The sequence below is a fragment of the Phocoena phocoena genome, chromosome 2 (assembly GCF_963924675.1).
Source record: "Phocoena phocoena chromosome 2, mPhoPho1.1, whole genome shotgun sequence".
NCBI lineage: Eukaryota > Metazoa > Chordata > Mammalia > Artiodactyla > Phocoenidae > Phocoena > Phocoena phocoena.
In genome coordinates this window covers 95,091,436-95,109,991 of record NC_089220.1, presented here as the reverse complement: position 1 = coordinate 95,109,991, position 18,556 = coordinate 95,091,436, and the positions used below count along the sequence as shown (strand labels likewise).

Genomic DNA, 18,556 nt, shown 5'->3' with positions numbered 1-18,556 from the left:
AACTATTTCCTTTCCCATATTAGGGAAGTTTTCAACTATAATCTCTTCAAATATTTTCTCAGTCCCTTTCTTTCTTTCTTCTTCTTCTGGAACCCCTATAATTCGAATGTTGGTGCGTTTAATGTTGTCCCAGAGGTCTTGAGACTGTCCTCAGTACTTTTCATTCTTTTTTCTTTATTCTGCTCTGCAGTAGTTATATCCACTACTTTATCTTCCAGGTCACTTATCCGTTCTTCTGCCTCAGTTATTCTGCTATTGATCCTATCTAGAGTGCTTTTAATTTCATTTATTGCGTTGTTCATCGTTGCCTGTTTCATCTTTAGTTCTTGTAGGTCCTTGTTAACTGCTTCTTGCATTTTGTCCATTCTACTTCCAAGATTTCGGATCATCCTTACTATCATTATTCTGAATTCTTTTTCAGGTAGATTGCCTATTTCCTCTTCATTTGTTAGGTCTGGTGGGTTTTTATCTTGCTCCTTCATCTGCTGTGTGTTTTTCTGTCTTCTCATTTTGCTTATCTTACTGTGTTTGGGGTCTCCTTTTTGCAGGCTGCACGTTCGTAGTTCCCGTTGTTTTTGATGTCTGTCTCCAGTGGCTAAGGTTGTTTCAGTGGGTTGTGTAGGCTTCCGGGTGGAGGGGACTAGTGCCTGTGTTGTGCTGGATGAGGCTGGATCTTGTCTCTCTAGTGGGCAGGTTCACGTCTGGTGGTGTGTTTTGGGGTGTCTGTGGCCTTATTATGATTTTAGGCAGCCTCTCTGCTGAACAGGGTTGTGTTCCTGTTTTGCTAGTTGTTTGGCATAGGTTGTCCAGCACTGCGGCTTGCTGGTCGTTGAGTGAAGCTGGGTGCTGGTGTTAAGATGGAGGTGTCTGGGAGATTTCCACCGTTTAATATTATGTGGAGCTGGGAGGTCTGTTGTGGACCAGTGTCCTGAAGTTGGCTCTCCTACCTCAGAGGCAGAGCCCTGACTCCTGGGCTGGAGCACCAAGAGCCTTTCATCCACACGGCTCAGAATAAAAGGGAGAAAAAGTAGAGAGAATTAGTAGAAATATGAGGAAAGAAAGAGGGAAAGGCGGAAAGGAAGGAAGGAAGAAATAAGCAAAGAAGGAAAGAAAGGAGGGAGGGAGGGAGGGAGGAAGGAAGGAAGGAAGGAGGGAAAGAAGGAAAAAAGACAGAAAGAAAGAGGATACAGTAAAAATAAAATAAAGTATAATATAGTTATTGAATTAAAAAATATTTCGAAAAAAAAGAAAAAAAAAAAGGGACGGATAGAACCTTAGGACAAATGTTGGAAGCAAAGCTATACAGAGAAAATCTTACACAGAAGCATACACATATACCTTCACAAAAAGAGGTAAAGGGGGAAAAATCATAAATCTTGCTCTCAGAGACCACCTCCTCAATTTGGGGTGATTCATTGTCTTAAGGAGGGAAGGAAGGAAGGAAAGAAAGAAAGAACGAAGGTAAAGTATAATAAAGTTATTACAATTAAACTTAATTATTAAGAAAAAGAATTTCTAAAAAAAATCATGGACGGATAGAGCCCTAGGACAAATGGTGGAAGCAAGAGTATACAGACAAGATCTCACACAGAAGCATACACGTACACATTCACAAAAAGAGGAAAAGGGAAAAAAATCATAGATCTCGCTCCTAAATTCCACCTCTTTAATTTGGGATCATTCCTTGTCTATTCAGGTATTCCACAGATGCAGGGTATATCAAGTTGATTGTGGAGCTTTAATCCGCTGCTTCTGTGGCTGCTGGGAGAGATTTCCCTTTCTCTTCTTTGTTCTCACAGCTCACAGGAGCTCAGCTTTGGATTTGGCCCTGCCTCTGCGTGTAGGTCGCTGGAGGGCGTCTCGAAGCTTTTTTTTTAATTAAGGCTTTTCATCCACAGTATTGCTGTTATTAAGTATGTTTGACTAAGAGTTGGCAGATACTTTGGGGGGAAAATATAGGATACAGGATTAGAGTTTGGTTTGCCTAGAGCAATACTGACATTAGCAAGGTTGGTAAAATAGTTTAAAGAGCAGGACTGGCATCTATATTTTAAAATGTTCTGTCATTGTGGAATTTGAATTGAGGAGTTCCTCGAATAGTGTTTTTGGGGAACCAGAATTGGAGGTTCAAGACTATTCCAATTACTGGTGAATGGTTTTGAGTATGAGGTTCTCTTACTCATCCCTAACACAGGTTTGGAATCAGAGTTGGAAAGACCACATTAAGAGTTTACTCTGGGCTTTTGTGGCAGGTGCAGATTTAGGTCAGCTTTTGAATCTTTCAAAGTATTTGGAAAGTTTAGGATATACTCAAATAAGTTTATTGGAATTAATAATGATAAATTACATTTTGCAGGGACTCTGTAAAATGCTTTCAAATGTTTTGTTGGACAGCAAAACTCCAAGGGAAGTAGTAACATGATCCCTATTATTTATTTATTTAAATATTTATTTATTTATTATTTTTGGCTGTGTTGGGTCTTGGTTTCTGTGCGAGGGCTTTCTCTAGTTGCGGCAAGCGGGGGCCACTCTTACATCGCGGTGCACGGGCCTCTCACTGTCACGGCCTCACTTGTTGCAGAGCACAGGCTCCAGACGCACAGGCTCAGTAGTTGTGGCTCACAGGCCTAGTTGCTCCGCGGCATGTGGGATCTTCCCAGACCAGGGCTCGAACCCGTGTCCCCTGCATTGGCAGGCAGATTCTCAACCACTGCACCACCAGGGAAGCCCCTCCCTATTATTTAGATAGAACAGGCTCGGACGTTTAAGTGCCTTTCCCACTGTTAGGAAGGCATTGTTAGAATGGAACTTGAATCCAGGCCTTATGATCACAACCTTAATCACTGTTACCCCTCATCTTATAGTTGTTTTTTTAAAAAATTAATTTATTTAATTAATTTATTTTTGGCTGAGTTGGGTCTTTGTTGCTGCGTGCGGGCTTTCTCTCGTTGTGGCAAGCGGGGGCTACTCTTCGCTGTGGTGCGCAGCCTTCTCGTTGCGGTAGCTTCTCTTGTTGTGGAGCACGGGCTCTAGGTGCGGGCCTTAGTAGTTGCAGCATGTGGGCTCAGTAGTTGTGGCGCACGGGCTTAGTTGCTCCACAGCAGGTGGGATCTTCCAGGGCCAGGGCTCGAACCCGTGTCCCCTGCATTGGCAGGCGGACTCTCAACCACTGCCCCACCAGGGAAGTCCCTCCCCTCATGTTATAGCTGACAATAGATGGGAGGTGTAAGTCTCTGGCAGTCAGGAATAAATATGAGGGTTCTGGTTCAGTGTTAGGAGAGCATGAATTAAACCTGGTGAAGAAGGTGAGATCTAGTGTCTGTTTAGCTGACTGAAAACATTTTGTGGTGGGGGTAGATCTAGTGTCTGGATTATTTGAGGGCCAGTTAGGGGAATTTGAAAGGCAAATTTTAATGACTACTTAAATATTTATGATGAAAGTGATAAAAGATATAGAATGAAAGTCCACTGAGGCATGTGTGGTAAAGACATAAATTACAGTAGATGACAGGTTTATTGATTAAGCATTGACTTGTTTCATTGCTTTTGAGTTTTATTTTAATGAAATATTTGGTTTAGCAGGGGACTGCAGAGTTACTCCGAAGAAGCTCATAGTGGAGTTGGATTAATCACATTCTAGAATTTGATTATTAGCATATTATTTTGTGTTTCTATTATTATGACGATCTGCTTTTTCTTTTTTAAGGCCACCTGAGTTCCTCTTCAATTTATCCAGTGTGCCTGGCACCTTATTTAGTGGTTACAACTTGTTCTGACAATAAAGTACGCTTCTGGAAATGTAGTATGGAAACCAATCTACAATGTAAAAGTGATGAGAAGGAAACCTATCATTGGAGGAGATGGCCCTTGATGAATGATGAAGGAGAAGATAACAGCAGTACAGTGAGCATTGTGGGAAGACCAGTTGCTGTTAGCTGTTCATACACGGGTCGCCTTGCAGTGGCTTACAAACAGCCTATCCACCACAATGGTTTTGTTTCTAAAGAATTTTCCATGCATGTTTGCATATTTGAATGTGAATCTACAGGAGGGTCAGAATGGGTTTTAGAACAAACAATTCATCTTGATGATTTGGTCAAAGTTGGGAGTGTACTTGATTCAAGGGTCAGTGTCGACAGTAATCTCTTTGTGTACAGCAAATCAGATGCACTTTTGAGCAAGGATAGATATCTTATTCCGAATATCAAACATTTAGTACATTTGGACTGGGTATCAAAAGAAGATGGCTCCCACATTCTCACAGTAGGGGTCGGTGCTAATATCTTCATGTATGGGCGGCTTTCAGGAATTGTGACTGAGCAAATCAATAGTAAGGATGGAGTAGCTGTCATTACTTTACCACTAGGTGGAAGTATCAAGCAAGGAGTTAGGTCAAGATGGGTTCTTCTTAGATCTATAGACTTAGTGTCTTCTGTTGATGGTACACCTTCACTGCCTGTTTCTCTCTCTTGGGTAAGAGATGGGATATTGGTGGTAGGAATGGACTGTGAAATGCATGTATATGCACAGTGGAAGCATGCTGTCAAATTTGGAGACGTTGACGCTGATGGTCCTGATGCAGAAGAGACGGCAGTACAAGATCAGTCTGCCTTTAAATCTAATATGTTGTCAAGAAAAAGTATTGTCGAGGGAGCAGCTATTGCTGATGATATTTTTTGTTCACCAACTGTAGCTCAAGATGGTGGCTTATTTGAGGCTGCACATGTACTTTCCCCTACTCTCCCGCAGTATCATCCAACCCAGCTGTTAGAACTGATGGATTTAGGGAAAGTTCGCAGGGCTAAAGCTATTCTCTCTCATTTAGTAAAATGCATCGCAGGAGAAGTTGCAATAGTTAGAGATGCTGATGCCGGAGAAGGAACTAAGCGACATCTTTCTCGCACCATTAGTGTAAGTGGCAGTACAGCAAAGGATACAGTCACCATAGGGAAAGATGGTACTCGAGATTATACTGAGATAGATTCTATTCCCCCACTACCGTTGTATGCATTGCTTGCTGCCGATCAAGATACAACCTACAGAATTTCAGAAGAAAGTACAAAAATACCACAGAGCTATGAAGATCGTATGGAGAGTCAAACAGAGGATCAATATTCAGAGCTCTTCCAAATCCAGGATATAACAACAGATGATATTGACTTAGAGCCAGAAAAAAGAGAAAACAAATCAAAAGTAATAAATCTCTCTCAATACGGACCAGCTTACTTTGGCCAAGAACATGCTAGGGTACTTTCAAGTCATCTTATGCACTCAAGTCTACCAGGCCTTACCCGTTTGGAGCAGATGTTCCTTGTAGCTTTGGCTGATACAGTGGCTACCACCAGTACTGAGCTTGATGAAAACAGAGATAAGAGTTACTCAGGTAAATACTCTAACTAAAAATTTATAAAGTTATCATTAATAGAACTGTTTGTATTTACCTATATAATGACTCACATATTAAATTGCAGTCTTTCTTTAAACCTTGCAGGGAAATGACCTCTCTAGTTGATAGTTACTATTAATGATTAGTTGTAAAAGGAAAGGTGATTGGGGTAGGTCTGACTTGTGCATGTGACTTTATGTATTTGTGATATCTGTGTGCATCCTCACATGAATTTTTACCCTGAAACCTCCATATCATTTTGGACATATAGTCTTTTGGTTTTTTTGAACAGATTGATTCCTATGGTTTATTTTAATTTTAGTGATAATAATGGCCCATTTGTTAATTTTACTATTGAACCACCAGGTTGTAAGGACCCCCTGGGCTCAACTTGTTCATCTTCACATTTCTAGGTCTAAATAATTTTTATAATTACCTAATTTTCTCCAAAAAGTTTCTTGAGAAAGGGGTTTTCATACATTTTAATGTAACATGTGTCTTGCTTAATTCATTCTGTAACCGGAAAAATTTTGGCTGCCTCCTGAAACTAGATTTCATTCTTTTTTATGCAGATAGTTGAAGGTAATGGTGTTGATTCTAAATGATGACATTAGCAAAGGAAACCGAAAATGATTGATCATTCATTCATTCAGTAAATATTGTGGAGGAGTGAACAATTGCTATGTGCCAGGTGCTTCATGTACTTTATTGTATTTAATTATTACAACAGTCTTCTAGTAGGTAGCCACTATTATACTTAATTTTATAGACGAAGACTCTGATCCTTAGGGAGATGAAGTGACACATAAGATCACGTAGGTAGTAAATGGCAGAACTGGGGTTCAGATGTGGGTAAATCGTTGCCTCCAAGCCTATACTCTTTTAATTATTTCACAAGATTTCCAAGTGTGAGGGAAAAAGACTGTTCCTCAAAGCTACCTGGAATATATCTCTTCATATAGGTTTATGTCTTTATAATATATCGCCAAGGTTTTCTGTAGATTAAAATAACTAGTGACCTCTAGAGGATTTTGCCTGTGAGTTATTTTCTAACTATATTAATTAAAAAAAATTTGAATCATTATGAGGTTGTGTGCAGTTGAGCAAGATTCTCCCCAGAACAGCCTTAAGCCTTTGTTGCAAACCTAATATATGTTAGAGTTTTTACTTGAGACATTCAGAAAATAGATACATCATACTCCATGAAAAGTAGTTTAAATTTTCGGATACAGAACTGTATCCTTAGTTAGGCAATATAAAAATGGTTCCTCCTGGTCACAGTGGATTTTCATGAGGTAGACAAGGCAGGAATGAATGTCTCCATTTCACAGGTAGCAAACTGAAGCTCAGAGATTAAATAGTTGCCATCTCAGTGAATGGATTCTAAGTAAATGGATTCTTCCATTTGTTCAAGTAAGACAATTTAGAGGTATTCCTGACTCTGCTTTCTCTCCCGCCCTAATCCAGTCCATTGGCGAATGCTATTAGTTCTACTGTATGGAGACTCCAGTCATTTCTCATCACCCCTCCTGTTACCACTCTGGTCCAAGTCACGTCACATCCTGCCTAATTATTGACAAAGTCTCCTACTAAACTGTTTCGTTCTTGTTACCCCAGTCTGCTCTTCGCATAGGAACTAGTGATTATTTTAAAACAAAATCACATTAAATCTCGCCTCTGCTCAACAAACACTGTGGCCTCCCATCTCACTTTAGAACAAAAAGCCAAATGCTTCAGTGATCTACAAGGCTCTTTGTGGTCTGTGCTCACTTCCATTCTACTGTATTGTCTTCCTTGCTGTCCCACAAAGACACTAGTCCCATTCCTGTCTCAGAGTCTTTGCGCATGTTGTTTCCTCTGCACAGAATACTTGTCTTCCAGATTTAGGCGTGCCTCATTCCCTTACCTTCTCAGATTTCTGCTGAAATGTCATCTTATTGGAATGTTCTGCCCTGGCCTCATATCAAATAGAACACTCTTACCCCAGCACGCCCTTTCTCTCAGTCCTGCTTTATTTCTCTCAATAGCATTAATTTCCACTAGACACATTACCTCTTCATTGTTTGTCTCTGTCTCCTAAGATGTAAGCACCCTGAGAGTGGGGACTTTGCCTTATTCCCTGCCAAACCCCCAGTATCTTAACTGTGCCTCCAATGTAGCGGATGCTTACTTTGTGAATGAATACATGAGTGAGTGGATGAACAAATATAGCTGATGGGAAGTAGAGGTGGAACTTGACCATTTAAAACGTTTTATTTTCTTCAAGAAAATATTTGATTCAATACTCTTGAGTACTTCCTAAGTGGCAGTTACCAGGCTAGGCGCTGTTAGTATTTTTCTGTTTCTTTTATCCAACAGTGGCTATAATTTTGAGTAAACTTGCCATGCTTTCATACCTCTGCTCAACTTTTGACTAAGAGTAAATTTGTGGAATCAAGGTTAGAGTTCAGCCTTAACTTGGTAACACTAGCCTGGGGAGTCAAATTTGAAATCTTTGAATAATGAATCTTCTGTATTTCATTGGAGCTAACCAACCTAGAAAATATTACCTATTTAATCATATAATAAATAATTTTACTTTATTATGTAATTCCTGTTTTTAAATCTCATCTGAATTTGCACAGGAAATATTTTAAAAAATTATACCTAACTTACTATAGCTAATATATTTTTTATTGGATTTCAAGATTTCTTTCCTTTTCATTTATTATGAGTAGCTCTAAGTACTATTATTACCTGTACTAATAGGTACTTATATTTTTCCCAATTATTTTTCATTTGGCAGTTTTAATATATACATATGCTTTTTGTAAAGCTGTATAAATAAAGATATTGAAGTGTTCAGAAAGGCATACACTCAAAAATATATATATATTTTGTGTAAGTTATTAAATTTAATGTTTACTTTCTAACTTTTTACTGGTTTGTGATTTGTTGCGTTCCTTTTTCCTTAAACATATTTCCTCTTTGCAGGAAGAGACACATTAGATGAGTGTGGTTTGCGGTACTTACTAGCTATGCGCTTGCACACTTGCCTTTTGACATCGCTGCCTCCTTTATACCGAGTACAGCTGCTTCATCAAGGTATTGTTTGAACCTTCGTGCAACTTTTATCTCATACTGAAGTGGTTAGTATTTTCATATTTGTGTCTAAGCATTAGTAAATCAACATATGCATACCTATCACTAGCCTTAAGATCTTCCTGTCACAGGAAAATAAGGTACCCACTTACCTTTTTTCTGTGTTATTTTTCAGCTGTATTCTGTGACTTTTGCTCATCTGTCTCAGTTTCTCAGACTTCAGTCACTAAAGTCATAGTAGTTTAAGTAAACTGGTATGCCTGAGGTTGTAACCTAAAGTGGCCCTGAATTTCTATGACGCCTGATACCTTTTCTTTAAAAATTATGTAAATTTTGTCCTATGCATTATTATTTGTGTTTATTTTAATATAAGCATTATGTTCTAAGTTATTTACTTACAAGTAAAGCTGATGTTTCATGAATATCTGCCGTATAGTAATCCAGTAGACTTGTATACTTCTAGCACACTGCCACATACCCTGATTTGCGATGTATAGGTTTATATCAGCCCGCTAACTTAATAGATTAAAAAATCAAAACTATAGAGTTTAAAGTGACCTGCCAAGATACAGGGCTATTTGTTAATAGAGAATTCCAGTGCAGTGGGCTGTGTTCCTTTTGAAACCAGCATCCTGGATACAGCCCCATAAAATATGCTTTAGTATTGTAGGACCTGGAATACCAGGCTTTATAGTTTGTTACTCTTACCCACAGTACTTAGCCTTTACCCTCAATAACTGTTCTTTGAAAATATGATTACAAACATATGTCATATTCTGTCATGTTTTTAAACTATAATTCATCTATATAGTCCTTTATTTTTTTCTAAAAATACAAATTTAGCTGTTTTTTTTCTATTTGAATTATCACTGTTAATGAGTGACCTTATAACCTTGCATATAAATATTTATGTATATATCTGATTACTTCCTCATGTTTGTTTTCTAGTAGTGAAATTACTGAATCAAAGGGCTTGAAAATTCTTTTTTTTTTTTTAACATCTTTATTGGAGTATTGTTGCTTTACAATGGTGTGTTACTTTCTGCTTTATAACAAAGTGAATCAGATACATATACATATGTTCCCATATCTCTTCCCTCTTGTGTCTCCCTCCCTCCCCGCTCCCTATCCCACCCCTCTAGGTGGTCACAAACCACCTAGCTGATCTCCCTATGGTATGCGGCTGCTTCCCACTAACTATATATTTTATGTTTGGTAGTGTATATATGTCCATGCCACTCTCTCACTTTGTCACAGCTTACCCTTCCCCCTCTCCATATCCTCAAGTCCATTCTCTAGTAGGTCTGTGTCTTTATTGCCATCTTACCCCTAGGTTCTTCATGACATTTTTTTCCCCTTAGATTCCATATATATCTCTTAGCATATGGTATTTGTCTTTCTCTTTCTGACTTACTTCACTCTGTATGACAGACTCTAGGTCCATCCACCTCACTACAAATAACTCAATTTCGTTTCTTTTTATGGCTGAGTAATATTCCATTGTATATATGTGCCATATCTTTATCTATTCATCCAATGATGGACACTTAAGTTTCTTCCATGTCCTGGCTATTGTAAATAGAGCTGCAATGAACATTTTCATTCAGTACATGACTCTTATTGAATTATGGTTTTCTCAGGGTATATGCCCAGTAGTGGGATTGCTGGGTCATATGGTAGTCCTATTTGTAGTTTTTTAACAAACCTCCATACTGTTCTCCATAGTGGCTGTATCAATTCACATTCCCACCAGCAGTGCAAGAGTGTTCCCTTTTCTCCACACCCTCTCCAGCATTTATTGTTTCTAGATTTTTTGATGATGGCCATTCTGACCGGTGTGAGATGATATCTCATTGTAGTTTTGATTTGCATTTCTCTAATGATTAATGATGTTGAGCATTCTTTCATGTGTTTGTTGGCAATCTGTATATCTTCTTTGGAGAAATGTCTATTTAGGTCTTCTGCCCATGTTTGGATGGGGTTGTTTATTTTTTTGTTATTGAGCTGCATGAGCTGCTTGTAAATTTTGGAGCTTAATCCTTTGTCAGTTGCTTCATTTGCAAATATTTTCTCCCATTCTGAGGGTTGTCTTTTGGTCTTGTTTATGGTTTCCTTTGCTGTGCAAAAGCTTTTTTTTTTTTTTGCAGTACGCGGGCCTCTCACTGCCGTGGCCTCTCCCGTTGCGGAGCACAGGCTCCGGACGCACAGGCTCAGCAGCCATGACTCATGGGCCCAGCCTATCCACGGCATTTGGGATCCTCCCAGACTGGGGCATGAACCCGTGTCCCCTGCATCGGCAGGCGGACCCTCAACCACTGTGACACCAGGGAAGTCCTGTGCAAAAGCTTTTAAGTTTCATTCGATCCCATTTGTTTATTTTTGTTTTTATTTCCATTTCTCTAGGAGGTGGGTCAAAAAGGATCTTGCTGTGATTTATGTCATAGCGTGTTCCGCCTATGTTTTCCTCTAAGAGTTTGATGGTGTCTGGCCTTACATTTAGGTCTTTAATCCATTTTGAGCTTATTTTTGTGTATGGTGTTAGGGAGTGTTCTCATCTCATACTTTTACATGTACCTGTCCAGTTTTCCCAGCACCACTTATTGAAGAGGCTGTCCTTTCTCCACTGTACATTCCTGCCTCCTTTATCAAAGATAAGGTGACCGTATGTGCGTGGGTTTATCTCTGGGCTTTGTATCCTGTTCCATTGAGCTATCTTTCTGTTTTTGTGCCAGTACCATACTGTCTTGATTACTGTAGCTTTGTAGTATAGTCTGAAGTCAGGGTGCCTGATTCCTCCAGCTCCGTTTTTCGTTTTCAAGATTGCTTTGGCTATTCGGGGTCTTTTGTGTTTCCATACAAATTGTGAAATTTTTTGTTGTAGTTCTGTGAAAAATGCCAGTGGTAGTTTGATAGGGATTGCATTGAATCTGTAGATTGCTTTGGGTAGTAGAGTCATTTTCACAATGTTGATTCTTCCAATCCAAGAACATGGTATATCTCTCCATCTATTTGTATCATCTTTAATTTCTTTCATCAGTGTCTTATAATTTTCTGCATACAGGTCTTTTGTCTCCTTAGGTAGGTTTATTCCTAGATATTTTATTCTGTTTGTTGCAATGGTAAATGGGAGTGTTTTCTTAATTTCACTTTCAGATTTTTCATCAGTAGTGTATAGGAATGCCAGAGATTTCTGTGCATTAATTTTGTATCCTGCTACTTTACCAAATTCATTGATTAGCTCTAGTAGTTTTCTGGTAGCATCCTTAGGATTCTCTATGTATGGTATCATGTCAGCTGCAAACAGTGACAGCTTTACTTCTTCTTTTCCGATTTGGATTCCTTTTATTTCCTTTTCTTCTCTGGTTGCTGTGGCTAAAACTTCCAAAACTATGTTGAATAAGAGTGGTGAGAGTGGGCAACCTTGTCTTGTTCCTGATCTTAGTGGAAATGGTTTCAGTTTTTCACCATTGAGGACAATGTTGGCTGTGGGTTTGTCATATATGGCCTTTATTATGTTGAGGAAAGTTCCCTCTATGCCTACTTTCTGCAGGGCTTTTGTCATAAATGGGTGTGGAATTTTGTCGAAAGCTTTCTCTGCATCTGTTGAGATGATCATATGGTTTTTCTCCTTCAATTTGTTAATATGGTGTATCACGTTGATTGATTTGCATATATTGAAGATTCCTTGCATTCCTGGAATAAACCCCACTTGATCATGGTGTATGATCCTTTTAATGTGCTGTTGGATTCTGTTTGATAGTATTTTGTTGAGGGTATTTGCATCTATGTTCATCAGTGATATTGGTCTGTAGTTTTCTTTCTTTGTGACACCTTTGTCTGGTTTTGGTATCAGGGTGATGTTGGCCTCGTAGACTGTTTTGAGTGTTCCTCCTGCTGTATTTTGGAAGAGTTTGAGAAGGATAGGTGTTAGCTCTTCTCTAAATGTTTGATAGAATTCCCCTGTGAAGCTGTTTGGTCCTGGGGTTTTGTTTGTTGGAAGATTTTTAATCACAGTTTTAATTTCAGTGCTTGTGACTGGTCTGTTCATATTTTCTATTTCTTCCTGATTCAGTCTTGGCAGCTTGTGCATTTCTAAAAATTTGTTCATTTCTTCCAGGTTGTCCATTTTATTGGCATACAGTTGCCTGTAGTAATCTCTCATCATCTTTTGTATTTCTGCAGTGTCAGTTGTTACTTCTCCTTTTTCATTTGTAATTCTATTGATTTACGTCTTCTCCCTTTTTTTCTTGATGAATCTGGCTAATGGTTTATCAATTTCGTTTATCTTCTCAAAGAACCATCTTGTAGTTTTATTGATCTCGGCTGTCATTCCCTTCATTTCTTTTTATTTCTGATCTGATCTTTATGATTTCTTTCCTTCTGCTAACTTTGGGTTTTTTTTGTTCTTTCTCTAATTGCTTGAGGTGCAAGGTTAGGTTGTTTATTCGAGGTGTTTCCTGTTTCCTAAGGTTGGATTGTATTGCTATAAACTTCCCTCTTAGAACTGCTTTTGCTGCATCCCATTGATTTTGGGTCGTCGTGTCTCCATTGTCATTTGTTTCTGGGTATTTTTTGATTTCCTCCTTGATTTCTTCAGTGATCACTTCGTTATTAAGTATTGTTTAGCCTCCATGTATTTGTATTTTTTACAGATCTTTTCCTATAATTGATATCTAGTCTCATAGCGTTGTGGTTGGAAAAGATACCTGATACAATTTCAGTTTTCTTTAATTTACCAAGGCTTGATTTGTGACCCAAGATATAATCTATCGTGGAGAATGTTCCATGAGCACTTGAGAAAAATGTGTATTCTGTTGTTTTTGGATGGAATGTCCTATAAATATCAATTAAGTCCATCTTGTTTAATGTATCATTTAAAGCCTGTGTTTCCTTATTTATTTTCTTTTTGGATGATCTGTCCATTGATGAAAGTGTGCTGTTAAAGTCCCCTACTATGAATGTGTTACTGTCGATTTCCCCTTTTGTGGCTGTTAGTATTTGCCTTATGTATTGAGGTGCTCGTTTGTTGGGTGCATAAATATTTACAGTTGTTATATCTTCTTGGATCGATCCCTTGATCATTGTGTAGTGTCCTTCTTTGTCTCTTGTAATAGTCTTTATTTTAAAGTCTATTTTGTCTGATATGAGAATTGCTACTCCAGCTTTCTTTTGATTTCCATTTGCATGGAATATCTTTTTCCATCCCCTCACTTTCAGTCTGTACGTGTCCCTAGATCTGAAGTGGGTCTCTTGTAGACAGCATATATATGGGTCTTGTTTTTGTATCCATTCAGCCAGTCTGTGTCTTTTGGTGGGAGCATTTAATCCATTTACGTTTAAGGTAATTATCGATATATATGTTCCTATTCCCATTTTCTTAATTGTTTTGGGTTTGTTATTGTGGGTGTTTTCCTTCTCTTGTGTTGTTTGCCTAGAGAAGTTCCTTTACCATTTGTTGTAAAGCTGGTTTGGTGGTGCTGAACTCTCTCAGCTTTTCCTTGTCTGGAAAGATTTTAATTTCTCCGTCAAATGTGAATGAGATCCTTGCTGGGTATAGTAATCTTGGTTGTAGGTTTTTCTCCTTCATCACTTTACATATGTCCTGCCACTCCCTTCTGGCTTGCAGAGTTTCTGCTGAAAGATCAGCAGTTAACCTTATGGGGATTCCCTTGTGTGTTATTTGTTGTTTTACCCTTGCTGCTTTTAATATGTTTTCTTTGTATTTAATTTTTGATAGTTTGATTAATATGTGTCTTGGCGTGTTTCGCCTTGGATATATCCTGTATGGGACTCTCTGTGCTTCCTGGACTTGATTAACTATTTCCTTTCCCATATTAGGGAAGTTTTCAACTATAATCTCTTCAAATATTTTCTCAGTGCCTTTCTTTTTCTCTTCTTCTTCTGGGACCCCTGTAATTCGAATGTTGGTGCGCTTAATGTTGTCCCAGAGGTCTCTGAGACTGTCCTCAGTTCTTTTCATTCTTTTTTCTTTATTGTGCTCTGCAGTAGTTATTTCTACTATTTTATCTTCCAGGTCACATATCCGTTCTTCTGCCTCAGTTATTCTGCTATTGATCCCTTCTAGAGTATTTTTAATTTCATTTATTGTGTTGTTCATTGTTACTTGTTTCCTCTTTAGTTCTTCTTGGTCCTTGTTAAATGTTTCTTGCATTTTGTCTATTCTATTTCCAAGATTTTGTATCATCTTTACTATCATTATTCTGAATTCTTTTTCAGGTAGACTGCCTTTTTCCTCTTCATTTGTTAGGTGTGGTGGATTTTTACCTTGCTCCTTCATGTGCTGTGTGTTTTTCTGCCTTTTCGTTTTGCTTATCTTACTGTTTTTGGGGTCTCCTTTTCGCAGGCTGCAGGTTTGTAGTTCCCATTGTTTTTGGTGTCTGTCCCCAGTGGCTAAGGTTGGTTCAGTGGGTTGTTTAGGTTTCCTGGTGGAGTGGGCTAGTGCCTGTGTTCTGGTGGATGAGGCTGGATATTGTCTTTCTGGTGGGCAGGTCCACGTCTGGTGGTGTGTTTGGGGGTGTCTGTGGCCTTATTATGATTTTAGGCAGCCACTCTGCTAATGGACGGGGCTGTGTTCCTGTTTTGCTAGTTGTTTGGCATAGGATGTCCAGCACTGTAGCTTGCTGGTTGTTTTTGCACCTTTTTGTATTATGTGGAGCTGGGAGGTCTCTTGTGGACCAGTGTCCTGAAGTTGGCTCTCCCGCATCAGAGGCACAGCAGTGACTCCTGGCTGCAGGACCAAGAGCCTTTCATCCACACGGCTCAGAATAAAATGGAGAAAAAGTAGAAAGAAAGCAAGAGAGAGAGAGAGAGAGAGAGGGAAGGAGGGAGGGAGGGAGGGAGAGAGGGAGGGAGGGAGGGAGGAAGAAAGGAAGAGAAAGAGACAAAGGGAGGAAGGAAGGAAGAAAAATAAAGGTAAACTTAAATAGTTATTAAAATAAAAAATAATTATTAAGGAAAAAAAATTTTAAGTAAACAAAAGAACAAACAAAAATGGATGGACAGAACTCTAGGACAAATGGTAAAAGCAAAGCTATACAGACACAGTCTCACACAGAAGCATACACATACACACTCACAAAAAGAGGAAAAGGGGAAAAAATAATATATCTTGCTCTCAAAGTGCACCTCCTCAATTTGGGATGATGTGTTGTCTATTCAGTTATTCCACCGATGCAGAGTACATCAACTTGATTGTGGTGATTTAATCCACTGCTCCTGAGGCTGCTGGGAGAAATTTCCCTTTCTCTTCTTTGTTTGCACAGCTCCGGGGTTAAGCTTTGGATTTGGCCCCGCCTCTGCGTGTAGGTCACCGGAGGGTGTCTGTTCTTCCCTCAGACAGGACGGGGTTAAAGGAGCAGCTGATTCGGGGGCTCTGGCTCACTGAGGCAGGGGCACGGAGTGCAGGGCGAGCCTGCGGCTGCAGAGGCCAGCATGACGTTGCACCAGCCTGAGGCGCGCCATCCGTTCTCCCGGGGAAGTTGTCCCCGGATCAGGGGACCCTGGCAGTGGCGGGCTGCACAGGCTCTGGGAGGAAAGGTGTGGATAGTGACCTGTGCTCGCACACAGGCTTCTTGGTGGCGGCTGCAGCGGCCTTAGCTTCTCATGCCTGTCTCTGGGGTCCGTGCTGATAGCCGCGTCTCGCGCCCGGCTTTGAAGCTCCTTTACGCAGCGCTCTTAAGCCCCTCTCCTCGCACACCAGGAAACAAAGAGGGAAGAAAAAGTCTCTTGCCTCTTCGTCAGGTCCAGACTTTTCCCTGGACTCCCTCCCGGCTAGCCGTGGTGCACCTACCCCTTCAGGCTGTGTTCACGCCCCCAGTCCTCTCCCTGTGCTCTTACCAAAGCCCGAGTCTTAGCTCCCAGCCCCCGCCCCTCCCGTCGGGTGAGCAGACAAGCCTCTGGGGCTGGTGAGTGCTGGTCGGCACCGATCCTCTGTGCGGGAATCTCTCCGCTTTGCCCTCCGCACCCCTGTTGTTCTGCTCTCCTCCGTGGCTCCGAAGCTACCCCCACTCCGCCACCCACAGTCTCCGCCCAGGAAGGGGCTTCCTAGTGTGTGGAAACCTTTCCTCCTTCACAGCTCCCTCCCCCTGGTGCAGGTTCTGTCACTATTCTTTTGTCTCTGTTTATTCTTTTTTCTTTTGCCCTACCCAGGTACGTGGGGGAGTTTCTTCCCTTTTGGGAGGTCTGAGGTCTCCTGCCAGCGTTCAGTGGGTGTTCTGTAGGAGTTGTTCCACGTGTGATCTCCGCATCTTACTCTTCCGCCATCTTCCCCCTCTTCCCTGAAAATTCTTAACTCTTGATAAATATTGTGACTTTCAGAAAGACCATGCTCATTTACATTTCCAGAACCAGTATTTGATGATGCCAAAACTCAACTCATTGCAACACTTGATATTATCATTTAAAACAATCTATGGCATTTGGAATAGGTTTAAAAAGTGGTATCTCAAATTTTAGTTTTAAAATTTTAGTTTTAAATGATGGTCATATGGTACTGAATCACTTAATGATAATTGTGTATATTGCCTAGGGAGACCTAAAACACCTCAAATTTCTAAAGCTTTGTCAAATTCCATTTTCCCTTTGATACAGTTAAAACATTGGAGATGAGAAAAGTGACTGCTATTGTAGGTGATGGTCTGGGGAAAAACTTAAGTAGCTAGTAGACAAGCTAAGAAGAACAGAGATATATTGCAAAGAATAGCCTGCCATTGGTAGGCAAATAAAAATAAGTGCCTGCTGGTGCCCCTTGTTTTTTCGTCCTAATACCTTTTTTCACTTCTAGTAGTTAGATTTCCAAATAGAGTTACTGATCTCTTCATCTTCTTTCTGAATCAAATTCCTCTGACATGTCTGTGTATATTTTTGTTTCCTTTTAGTCGTACCAAAAATGTCATCAACCAAATTTCATTTAAGGGTATAGAATATACTTTATATTGTTACTTTATATTAACATTTTTATATCAGCAAAAGTTTGCATTGCCTTATAATAGCAATTTCTAAAGCAAAGTGTTTTTTTTATAGTTATTTCATTCAGTGATTATTTCTTTTTTTTTTTTAAACATCGTTATTGGGGTATAATTGCTTTACAATGGTGTGTTAGTTTCTGCTTTATAACAAAGTGAATCAGCTATACATATACATATGTTCCCATATGTCTTCCCTGTTGCGTCTCCCTCCCTCCCAGTCTCCCCATCCCACCCCTCCAGGCTGTCACAAAGCACCGAGTTAATATCCCTGTGCCTTGCGGCTGCTTCCCCCTAGCTATCTACCTTACTACGTTTGTTAGTGTGTATATGTCCATGACTCTCTCTCGCCCTGTCAAAACTCACCCTTCCCCCTCCCCATATCCTCAAGTGCGTTCTCCAGTAGGTCTGCGTCTTTATTCCTGTCTTACCCCTAGGTTCTTCATGACATTTTTCTTCCTTAAATTCCATATATATGTGTTAGCATACGGTATTTGTCTTTTTCTTTCTGACTTACTTCACTCTGTATGACAGACTCTACGTCTATCCATCTCCTTACAAATAGCTCAATTTCATTTCTTTTTAAGGCTGAGTAATATTCCATTGTGTATATGTGCCACATCTTCTTTATCCATTCATCCGATGATGGGCGCTTAGGTTGTTTCCATCTCCGGGCTATTGTAAATAGAGCGGCAATGAACATTTTGGTACATGACTCTTTTTGAATTTTGGTTTTCTCAGGGTATATGCCCAGTAGTGGGATTGCTGGGTCATATGGTAATTCTATTTGTAGTTTTTTAAGGAACCTCCATACTGTTCTCCATAGTGGCTGAACCAATTCACATTCCCACCAGCAGTGCAAGAGTGTCCCCTTTTCTCCACACCCTTCCAGCATTTATTGTTTCTAGATTTTTTTGATGATGGCCATTCTGACTGGTGTGAGATGATATCTCATTGTAGTTTTGATTTGCATTTCTCTAATGATTAATGATGTTGAGCATTCTTTCATGTGTTTGTTGGCATTCTGTATATCTTCTTTGGAGAAATGTCTATTTAGGTCTTCTGCCCATTTTTGGATGGGGTTGTTTGTTTTTTTGTTATTGAG

General features: G+C 39.7%; 1 protein-coding gene across 8 annotated transcripts in view; it reads left to right on the top strand.

Annotated features, from left to right (window-relative positions):
• Positions 1-18,556, top strand: part of DMXL2 (Dmx like 2) — a 178,019-nt gene that overhangs the window by 103,100 nt on the left and 56,363 nt on the right. For 6 of the 8 annotated variants that reach the window (XM_065871502.1, XM_065871500.1, XM_065871503.1 and 3 more), the window contains 2 exons: positions 3,707-5,383; positions 8,360-8,470. The exons of 1 other annotated variant lie outside the window; for it this stretch is intronic. In XM_065871502.1, coding sequence (XP_065727574.1) covers positions 3,707-5,383; positions 8,360-8,470 — 1,788 coding nt within the window. The remainder of the gene's footprint in view (positions 1-3,706; positions 5,384-8,359; positions 8,471-18,556) is intronic. One more of the 8 variants, XM_065871505.1, reaches the window with a different exon arrangement.